The sequence below is a fragment of the Pimephales promelas genome, chromosome 17, assembly GCF_988280905.1.
Source record: "Pimephales promelas chromosome 17, fPimPro1.hap1.1, whole genome shotgun sequence".
Lineage (NCBI taxonomy): Eukaryota > Metazoa > Chordata > Actinopteri > Cypriniformes > Leuciscidae > Pimephales > Pimephales promelas.
The window spans coordinates 20,045,052-20,057,175 of NC_142785.1; the positions used below are offsets into that span (position 1 = coordinate 20,045,052).

Sequence of the window (12,124 nt, forward strand, 5' to 3'; positions counted from 1 at the left end):
CCGTTTTATTTCATTTACTGTACATTGGAGTCCTCATTCCATAAAATAAATACCCTACTGCTACTATCAAAAACTACTACTACTAAATATCCAACATCAAACAGAAGTCAAAATATACAAAAACATTTCTAATGAAGGCACTTGAGAGGAAACATTATGAAACCTTGTGTCAACCAATGAGAGATCACAGAGGAAATGAGAACAGCGTGAACTTTTATAGTACAGAATGTCTGCTGGCTGTGCTTGCTTTTCCAAGACTCGACATAACAAATCTAGTCTGACATTCAAAAACTTTTTTTTTTCCGAAGTAGCAAGTCTTGTTTTGGCTGAATGGTTTCTGAGTTTTGGTCCTTTGTTCATGAAAGTGAAATCTATACAATGGTAATCAATAACAATAAGCCAAATCAAAGTGTTCTAGGACATTCTGAGTGCTTCATTGACACTGTCCTGGGATACTGAAACTACGACACACAAACTCAAGTGGTCATATGTCTTAAAAACCTAAATTCCACAAAAACACTCAAATGACCAGCTTTATGCAGGAACTGAACACAGAAAATCTAAGTTGTTAAGAAATTAGTAAGAACATTAGTAAGAAGAACAACATAGTAAGAACGGCCTGGTCTCCCTCGGAAAAGAGACTCAAGGGACTTCCTGGTTAAATAAAGGTTAAATAAAATAAAAAATAAATAAATAAAACATTCCTGAATTAAAAAAAAGATGTTCTTAAAGGCCCCCGAAATCAATTTTTTAGGTTTTTTAGCTTTTAGTATATGTTAGGCTTGAATGTGCTGTATATTGAGGAACCATGCTAAATACATATACTAGTTTCTCTGAAAAAGCTTCTAGAGCCAGTTATTTTACTTTGAAATATGTGTTTCCAGGCTGGAATGTTTGTTTTTGTTTTGGTCTGCGATAATGCACGTCACTAATTTGCATCGTCTATTGCACTCCTTCCTGTTGCGTGAGCTCAGAGATGCAGTACCAGCGTCAGTTAAGTCACTTCACCGCCATTCATAAATCCTCTCCCTGCGCACTTCAAAATCTCATCAGAAGTAGTAGGTCAGAGTACGTTTTTTTTTTTTTTTTATTACTTTATAGTAGGGAAGTATGCGATTTCGGATGCAGATGCTATGCAGCACAAGCACATGCCCCCCCATGAGTGTGTGTGTATATGGCCCTTACTGCTGATTGGCTACAAGTGTGTTTTGGTGTTCAGCCCAATCCACTTTCAACAGCATCTCTCAGAAATCGCTTCCTGCATCTTTAAGAAGAAAATATTAGGCTTTGGTGTTCTCTGATTGTATATTCTGCTGCTGTAATAGTAATATAGATTACTCTAATAATTGTGCACATAATAAATAAATAGCGTACAAACTATTGTCATCATGACTGGCGTGAAGGGAGTTCAGCACTGTTGTAGTCCAGCTGAATTGCGCATTTATAAACTGTTGAGTTTCATTTGATAACACTTTTAAACCAAAATGACTATTAGGTTTAGTTCATAAATAAAATATCTCACCCTATAAACTGAGAAATGTGTGCTTTGCAACAGACCTTTGTGTGAGATAAATAAATGAGGCACTTGCATTGTTGTCATTACAGCAACTTGTTGTCTCAAGTTTTCCGTCAAATTAATTAATAATTTGTAATCAAATTTAAAAGTAGCAAGAGAAAGTTCTCATTTTGAAAAAGGTGAGGGGGTAGATTAATGTAGCCCTCGGGGTGAGTGACATGGAGATTGAAGAAGACTAGTACATCACAAGACAAACTGTATAGTTAGGGATTAAAGATTTTGTTGGTCACGCTCCAACTTAAATGTGCAATAAGCACCTAGATGCTCGCCAACCAACACAAGTCGTGAGATGAAATGAGTGCACACAATCTACAGCCAAATCATCTTGTTGGCAAATGTCTGTTCTGTCTCCTATCCTCCTATTACTCAGTCTGAAAATCTGGATATAGCATATATACTTTATCTATCCAACAAACACACACCCATACACACACTCTTTTGCCTTCCTATAGACCTTTCAGTAACCTTATCCAAAACAACACATTCTTTCAATAAAATCCACCACTGAGCTCACATTTGCTGCTGCCATGTATGCTGATCCAAGCCCAATTATTTCAGCCTCCTGCCATTGCTGCTAATAAATCAGCAGGTTAAAGTTACCAAACAGAAGGGGAGAGCATTTGAGGATTTGGGTCCCACCCCCAAAGTCCAAGGACCTGAACCCAACACCCCCCCACCCACCTTCCACTTTCTTCTCATTACTCCCCTCACTAAAATCATGCATGATGTCATGGTCTGAAAAATGATAGCAATTAATCAGAGCTACCGAATCCTACCCATTCAACTAATCACAATTATACAAACAGATGAATCATCCTCTGAGGCAAAAGCCTGCTACTACCACACACAAGAGAAAAAAAAAGTAAATTAAAGTTAAACTTTGCAGTCCTTTTGTAATAATGACTGCATGTGCTGTCTGAGCCCGATATATACAATTTCAAGTTAAAATCAGAAACAATTGCAAAAAGAAATTCAGCACAAAGCTCATTGGGCTGATTGAATTGGGGAGAAAAACACATTGGACTTTTTGTCTGAAAAACAGTTTTTTCTACATATAAAATGTAAACTGAGATTTGTCTGAGGGCAGCCATTATGTAAAATTGCTGAGGACTTGGACCACAGGTCAGACTGTTTATCTACAGGAAAGAAGAGATTTATTTTTCATTTCACTTATGAGGAAGTAACATACATTCAAAATCAAATGCTGGTCTACAGCTGTTAAATCTGATTCTGTAACATTTGATCTAGAGTGCTATTTCAGGGCTTATAAAACAAATAATTCTGTAGGGACATTCACAAATAATGCATTTTCATTATCTACCAAATACATTTAAAGTTTCTGAAAAAGTCTCTTATGCTCACAAAGACTGCATTTATTTAATCAAATACAGTAAACAGTAATATTGTGGATAAAAAAATTACTATTTAAAATAACCGTTTCTACTTTAATACTTTTTAAATTGCAATTTATTCCAGTGATGGCAAAGTTGAATTTTCAGCATTAATTACTCAGTGTAACATGATCCTTCAAAAATCATTTTAATATGCTGATTTAGTGCCTAAGAAGTTAATATGTCTTATTACTTATCAATGTTGAAAGTCATGATGTAAAGCATTTTTTCAGAACTCTTTGATTATCAAAGTTTAAAAAAATGCATTTATTTTAAAATCAAAATGTTTTGTAACATTATAAATCATTTCAGCAAGGATGCATTAAATTGATCAAAAGTGAAACCCTATTAAAAACAAGTACCCTATAAATTGCTTTTCAAAAAATAAATATATTATAATTCTAGTAAATTAGCCTTCATGTTGGCACAATTCAGTATAAACTGGGTATAAAATTAAACATAAGGTCTGTCAGGTCGACAACCAGCACTTTAAGTTAAGAAATTAGAAAGTCAACATCAGTCCAAAAGTGTTACGCAACACTACAACCTTCAATAAATCTTCCCACAAGCCCAACAAATGCTCAGCTAAATACGAGAAGATCTAAAATGTCGTTCTGTTATTTCTCAAAACTTGAGAATGCAAATAGATGTCAGTGCTCATTCATTGTCACTTTCAAGTACAGTACAGCCTTAAGCCAAACAGGCTTGGGTAACTGCTGACAATACAAGTAAACAGAGGTCCTGATTCTGACAGCTCACTGAGAAATTAGATGAAATGGAAGAGCAAACTTGGACAAAAATCTGGCTTAGAGAGAGCTGTAAATGACACGCAAGCGAAAGTGGAACAGACACATACATCTATACACTGCAGGAGACCACTGGACACAGAGCTGCTTTCTATGTAATGTAATGCGGAATGTGGCCTGTCATGTTTAAGCAGAGGATATGTGGTCACTCAGGAACTAGAGGATATGGGTGAACAGATAGTGTGAGCCAAACACATCACTAACACTATCATGCGAATACACATTTATTAATGTGCTTCATGTTCACAAGAGTGTTTTCCACTACGTATGCTTGAATTATGGCAGCCTATATGTGTCTGGCTTTGACAGTATGTGGAAAACTACATGTGTTTGTAAGTGTGAGGCTCACCAAAGGCTCTTTATTCTTGACCAGTCGAATGATCTTGACAGAGTCTTCTTCATCATCAATGTCATCTGGCAAAGGAGGAAGTTCTGGATCGTAACTCTTCCTGGCCACAGTATCATGAACAGACAACAAACTCTGCAACGAGAAAGAGTTGTACACTTAAAAACCCACAGAAACACACACAGTAAGACAAACAGTAGTCGTTTGACTGATTTTGTGCAGCTACTCGTTTTGGCTAATCATTTCAGCCTTGATACTCCAAGCATCTGCTTGAATCCTATAGCATAAATCATGGAGCTTTAGAGGTCTGCTTTAGATTACTACCTCCTCCTGACAAATAAAGCTGCTTTTGAATTGATAACCATTACTATTTCACTACAACCATCTTTGGCAAAGTTGTTTGTTATAGCATCGCCAGCAAAAAAAAAAAAAAAAGAACTGAAACAAAATCAAGACCAATCATATTACCATCTTTCATTTGATTAGATTATTATGAGTATTACAAGTATCCTGCTGGGAATACAGCAGCATTGCTGTGAGTTTCCAAGGGGTGAGGAAACTTAACAGCAGATGGATGGACAGAAGGCAATGAAATTCTCAGCCATTTCAGATATTTCACACCTCAGCTCTCAAAGAACGAGCTATAGCTAAAGAATGACGGCATTCAGAGATTCATTACCGAGCCACTTTAACGATGCTGTGTCAAATGCAGCTGCAGCTTTTTTCTTTCTTTTGCTTCTTTTCTCCCTTGCATTTCCAACATAAAACCATCTTTCAGTTATAAAAAAAAAATAAGAGTGAAGAAAAAAAAAGAGGGAAGAGACAAGACAGAGAAGAGAAGAAATGTGTCTGTTTTATGACATGGGATAAAGCTCCAGAACAACACTCAACATGTGGCTAAAGCAGAACAGATGGGAGAGCGAGCGAGAGTGGTGGAAACAAACAGAGCAAGAGAGGCATGCGTCTAGGGAGTGAGTCAATTTCATCAGTCCAGGGTAATGACAATTGGATGCAATTATCTGGAAATTAACTAACACTTCAATCTTCACAGAAAACGGCAGGTAAAATATAAAAATAGAATCTGGATCAAAATACTTAATAAATCAAATACCACCGCTGCTACATCTGATCATATCTGCAGTCCACATACATGATGAAAACATAGTAGGCCTACTTCTGTCAAGAAACTATATTTCCATTGAGATCTTACAACATGCATGGAAAAACAGTGTGAGGAGTGTGATCCAATTCTTTGACAAATAATAGTTATGAGCCGCTTCACTAGACTCTTATATCAAACCTCATCTCTGATTGGACTATACACATGCCAATCAACCACATCAACACCTATTTGTAAAGATAGGGAGTATATTATGAGATGTAAACAACTTAAAACAACTAGAGACAGAAAAAAAAATGTCTACAAGCCAAGCATTTCTGAAGATGTAAAGCAGAACATACACATTGTTCTACAGTATAGGGTAGATTGCTTCTACTCTAAACACAGCTCTGCAGATTAGACTGAATGGTGCCGTTATTTAAGCAAACTGATATGGAACATTTTTAATCGCCATTCCTTTCATTCTTCAGAACAGATCTATAAAAGATCGAAAAAAAGAAAAACACTTTACACCAGATAGTGTTACACTTACACTTGAATAAAATATCACAGTATAAATATTGTTAAAGCATCAAGGCATTAACCATCTGCAACCTCATTTTTACCCCATTACTCTTTCTTTGTCTTCATTTTCTGAGGGCAAAATTGATGTGGCGTTGTGTTTTGGCTTTCGGGAGTTTTCCTAAAACATTGTATGGACAAAGAAAACTGCAGCTTGCCATGCCGACCCCAATGTAGTAACTACATTGATGCCATAGAGAAATTTTTTTCTTCAGAAAACATGTCAATCTAGTCCCTATCAAATACAGTACATGAGTAGTGAAAACATCATATTTTCAGGAACACTAGGATTGGCATTATTTAAAGCTTCTGAAAAATGCAGGATTATTTCAGGAAAATTCTAACATTTCTCTGCCTCTTACATTTGATTAGTGAAATTGTGAGGGAGCGTAATAGCACCACTCTGTTCCCACAGAGTCTGTCTACCTTCCAACAACCTAGTCTAAATTCACTATCCTGTCTCTCTCACACACTCACACACAGTTTTGTGGAGCTAAACACTCTCCTGAGGTCGTAGGGATGGGGTCAGCATCAGGCCAGGTGGCAAAAGAGTGAATTGAGGGTAGAAAGCAGTAACTCATTTCTTCATATACTCTTGCAATGCGTGTATATGTGCGCGCATGTTAATTAGTTATAGTGGGCCTCCTACAATAACAAATTGCTGAACTTGTTCAAATAAAGTCTGGGAAATGTAACTGGGCATGCAGCTCTCATTAGGAAAGAGTTTGTCATACGAACAGTCATTATTCAACCTGCAAAATAACTACCTATATACACGCCTGCACAAAATCTACACACACAAGCACAAGAGAAAAGGGCAAAGCAATACAGTTCTATCCATTTTCCTCCACAAACTTGTGAGCCGCTCATCTCCTCTTTCTCGCTCCTCCGTTCTCAGTCAAACCAGAGCAGCTCTTTCTTTCCGCAACACACGGGTTGCTGTAATTGCCGCTTTCATCAATGTCAATATAAGTCAGTAAGCGGGTCTAATATGAGTAAAATGTGTTTTTTCATGTGTGAATCATAAAGGAGGGGGGAGGAAGGAGATCATTTAATAGGTTCTGATTTATGTCTGGTCACAGGGAATGGATCATTTCAACACTAATTGAGAGTGATACAGTTACTATCGTACAGAGACGCCATTCTAGTCCCTAGAAGCCATCTGCTAGCGCTTTACACAGCACCAATAGACATTGGGTTAAAGACATAAGGGACAGACAATTAGACTAAGGAAGAGAGGAATGTAGACTATAGGAATATAAGGGCAGAGAGTACTATGATGATATAGCCAGACTACAGATTAAAGGTCAGATGCACTGCCATTCAAGTCAAAGAATGTAAAAATGTTGAGCAAAAATTATTAACCTGATACAAAGTATTATTTATAATGTTATAAAAGATTATTTTTCTATTTAATATATATATATATATATATATATATATATATATATAATACAAAAAAACAGCATTACAGAACATAAATCTTTATATATTATATATTGCATATAAATATAAATGTATTTTTACATTACTCAATGAAGACTGAAGTAATGACTGATTCAGCTTTTGTATATCTATCTATATATCTATATATATCTATGCTAAAAGTGTTCATTTACTCTCTTACCTTTACATGTGGTTTAGACAGTAGCTTGACAAGCTCTCTGATCTCATTACTTGCACTTCTTCCTTGAAGTTCCTCTGTCAACTGAAGAAAAAGACAAGAGATAGTAAGAGAAAGAAAAACCAGAGAGCGAGAGAAAATGAGCGTTTATAACTTCCATGAATACATGCATTGGTCATGGAGACATGAACGCGTATATTATGAATAATTGGAGTATAACTGTCTCTCTTGTGGCAGGTAGCAGGTGGAGAGTGTGTGTGTATGTTTAAGAGATTTAGAGATTTATAGCAGCACAGATGCAGACTTAATGAGGCTCAGAGACACGTTGCCGTTTCTCTAAGCGAGGAGAAAGACAGAGAGATGGGCTTGTTCCCCAGATCCATTTGAAGTGTTACTCCTGGGCCACAACCTTTTTACTGACCTAACTCACTCTGGATGTGTGAGTGTGTGTGTGGAGTGATTCTGCTGAAATGCTGTAATCAGTGTTTGAAGAATCACTCCCTTGGGATGTCAGTAGGCTTTTCCAGTAACCAGCCAAATGGGAGGTGACATTCAGTTGAGTAATGGTGACAGTGACCTTTAGTGACACACACAAACTCCATCGTGTACAATAGATACATACGAACAACTGCAACTGATGTTGTGGCAAGCAGAGGTCACATATGGAGAAAAACAGCATGCACAGAACAGGCATCAGTCTTTCATGGCTATATGATTACACATGTATTGTGCACTCAGTAATTCAGGGGACCTGTTATCACAACCTAAATAAATGCATGGTTGCAAGTTTAAAATTATAATTAAGTGATTTAAGTTCACTGTAAAAAAAATGAAATATGATCAATAAGTTATGAGTATGGCAACATACGTTTTTACATTGCTTTAACTCATCAAAATATGTGATTTAAGTTTTAAATGACGTAAACGTCCAAGAACTGTAAAAGGTGCTGCCTTAAATTAAGTTGAAACATTCTTATTTTTAGTTCAGTCAACATAATGTTGATCATTAACTAGAGCCAGACCGATTTATCGGCAGGCCGATATTAGGCATTTTCCAAACTATCGGCATCGGCAGTTAAAATGGCCGATAAATGAATATTTCAAAAATAAAATAAAAACGGATGAAACATGAAACCATCAATAAATGGTTCAAATTAAAAGGCACAATATGTACAATTCTTGAATTTATATATCCAAAAACCACTAGAATATTGTTAACACATTTTGTTGACTTGTGTATCGGTCTAAAAATAGTTTGTGACAGATAAGTTCCTCTAACTCCATATACAGTAGTCAACATTTGAAGTGGATCAAAAAAAAGACAAGAACAGGTTTGGCTCAAAATTCATGTATAACTTTGATGAATGGTTTTGGTGCACATCAAATGTTGACTACTGTAGTTTGTCAACCTAGAATCTTCATTTGCTTCAAAAGAAACAGTTTCTTGATCTTTGTTAATGTGGCCCAAAACACAATTCTGACTAATATTCAGTGCAAATGTTACACTAAGTGTCCTTTTGTCTTACAAAAGTAATCTTTTAGGATCTGAGAATTTAGTTTCAGACAGCAAAAATCACAGTACATCTGGCTTATGACATCTGTATTATGCCTGGCAACAGAATGACCATATAAAATAACTCTACAAGCGGTTTCTATTAATCAATAAGGGATATCGTTTTGCTACTCTTGTGTAATTTGACATAGTTGTTATGTATTTGTCTGACTGACGTCTCCAGAACAGTCTTCTGTATCTGAAAGGAATGAGTGAGAGTATCATCCAACAGGCTCTGGAGCGCTCCATTTTTCCACAGTCTAATGGAAGACACCAGGACACAATGAGGACTGTAATCTGGCAATTGTTTTTATCCAGACTGAGAACTGCTTGTGGAAGTAACACTCTTTACTGCCTAACTGTGGCCAGAATAAGAACTGCACACCTGCTACTTAACTTCATAGGATATACTGCCGTTAAGAATAGTGTGCATTTCATCTCTGCTAAATCTTTTGATGGAAATGTGCGTGTGCATGATAGGAGCTTGCCTGCTGTGTCAGTGCTAGACAGCATCGTAGGCCAGGCGGAGGTTAAAATGGCATTTTATGCTACACTATAAATTAAAGCTCCATTAGTGAAACTTAACACTCGAATGAGCTGTGGGGCGGCAAACCCACTACAGCGTTCAAAACAGCAGCATGCCGTATATTCCTCACAGCAACGGATGAAAATGATACGTCTGAAAAAACACAGGGGGGGGGGACGGGGACTCTGAGTAATTTGGTTGCTTTGGCTGTTCGACCCTTTGATGGACCGTATCCGCACACACACACACACACACACACACAGATATCGGGTTATCCCTGCGTGGGACCTTCAGGGACACCGAAGGAAAGTGTAAATCTGAGGGGCGGATCTGAGCTGCAGGTTGAGAAAGTTCCGTAACGGAAGTCAAGATTTATGAAACCACGAGAGGACTTGTTACCGCCGCCCACTGAGACATGAGTGAGCAGGAAACAGATTGATAAGCTCTTCTTAGATCAGCAGATGATGCAGATTGGTGCACAAAACACTTTATTTGAACAGATGTGGCATCTTTTAATGCAAAAATGCATTTCTGTCTGGATATCCAAAGTAGTAAGTCAGTGCTGACCTGAGGTGCTCCTCTCTGAATCGCCTTTGTGTTTTTTCCTTCTGTCTTTCCTCTCTGTGATCACATCCAAAGTAAACTCTTCCAAGTTTACATAGGTTTGTGTGTGTGTCTATGTGGCCATGTTGATATAGTAGTCAGTTTACATTATGCAAGCCGTTGAGAGTTGAAATGTTGAGTGTTTTATAATACTGATGACTAATGTCTTATACAGACACACACACACAATGCTTCACGCCTCATCTCACACTCTCATCTGCAGCCCATCTACTTGTGTTCTCTGCCCCAGACATCCAGCCATATTTTCTCTTTCCTTTAATGACAAGTTCCTCCTGGAGACAGTTTTAAGCTAGACATGCTGGGACATGTCTGCGTACGCATGTGTTTTCGCAGGCACAAAATGTGCATGTGTGCGCGCGTTTACCCATGCAGAAGTGTGTAAAGTTTATGAGCATAAAAGTGTTTGGGCTTTTAACAGGAAGTGTGTGCATGTGGTTCACTCACGTTTTGAGCCAGTGAGCCGGCGCTGTCCAGTACTGGAGTCGGTGCACGGTCTTCATAACACTGCAACTTCTCATGGATCTAATAGGCAGAGGAAGAGAAACCAGAAACAGAGCGATCACTTAAAAGTCAATGTGGAATCTAAACTGACCCCATTTACTTTCCTAATGTTCCTGGTGTTATTGAGAACTATTTATAAAAAGATAACAAAAAATAACCAATGTAATTTTTAATGTAATCTTTAAACAAAATCTGACAACTTTAGTTTCCTTTGTTATGGTTTTCCTTTGAATGACTTTCCTTTTCCACATCACTTAAGCTACACAGCTAGACCGATACTGATACACCAATAATTATATTCATGTTATGGCCAAAAAACAAAATAAATAATTTTGCCTAAAAAACTCAAATAAAACACCAAAAACTAAAATAAAGTATTACAAGTAAACTTAGGCAGCACAACACTATAATGTACAGCATGAAAATGGAAATTTGCTTAAAAAAAAAAAAAACGTTTTTGGCATTGTTCATCACTTAACTTATTTAAACGTTAAAAACAAGATGAAAATAAGAATTTCAAATGCATGCAGTACAAATAAGCGACAAAGACAGACAGATTTTGTAAGTAAAATGGACAGAAATTCATATTTTAAACGGAAAAACAGATGATTAGCATGCAAATTAAAAGCACAATGTAAAAATGAAGTATTCTCGAAACAAAAAGCACTGTTTCTGACATGTTTTTAACAGCTGTGTGTTGAAATATCTGTTCAACCATTTCATTCTTGTTGAAATTGAATTACCAGAACAACATCATTGTAGGGAGCCATGCAGAAGCAACCAGCACGTTTAGACTGGAATTTGTCCTGTGAAATATTATGTAACGGCACACAGTAGTGAATGAGAAATTCTCCCGCTACCAAGGGGACTAAATATTTATCAAGAGAAGACAAACGACTGCGCCACCGGGCTAGTTGTCATGGTGAAGCAGAGAGGGAAGGGAACGCTATGAGCCTGGATCGACCAGGGCGGAGAGAGCCAAAGATACAATTTTTGCTGGATCTGCTTCTCCAGAGGAGCTTGTGATGTGGTGAAGCTTGGCCGTGTAAGAACCGTAGTCAAGGACTGTGACGAACAAACTGTGCTTTCTCAGTCACTCTGTTCGCAACACTCAAAATGGACTGAACTCCAAGCAGGGTCACCGTCTGTTACTACAGCAGCGGTGTCGAAGAGGAATCTCTCGCACACCGGCAAACACACTTGCAGGCAAAGAAAAGAGACATAAATATTTCTCATCCACTCAGACACACACAGACTCATACACACTCGGTGGAGGAGGAATGGAATGTGGGATCCAGTGAAGGATGGAACGTAACTGTCCGGTCTCTGCACATTCCAGGGAGCAACATCTGTTTAGGCCTTCTGAGTCGCGGCGGAGCGGTCTTGCTCTGTACAGTTTAGATTCCATCAGAGGCTGAGTGAGACTCGATGCCTTTATTTACAGCTCGGGCCGTTCTCCAGATACCTGCCTGTCCACACAGGAGCGCCAGAGAGCAG

General features: G+C 37.7%; 1 protein-coding gene across 4 annotated transcripts in view; it reads right to left on the reverse strand.

Moving 5' to 3' along the window:
- mpp7a (MAGUK p55 scaffold protein 7a) overlaps positions 1–12,124 on the reverse strand; it is a 100,836-nt gene that overhangs the window by 48,518 nt on the left and 40,194 nt on the right. For all 4 annotated transcript variants that reach the window (XM_039661374.2, XM_089122095.1, XM_039661376.2 and 1 more), the window contains 3 exons: positions 10,571–10,648; positions 7,428–7,508; positions 4,123–4,254 (listed from right to left, as the gene is read on the reverse strand). In XM_039661374.2, coding sequence (XP_039517308.1) covers positions 4,123–4,254; positions 7,428–7,508; positions 10,571–10,648 — 291 coding nt within the window. The remainder of the gene's footprint in view (positions 1–4,122; positions 4,255–7,427; positions 7,509–10,570; positions 10,649–12,124) is intronic.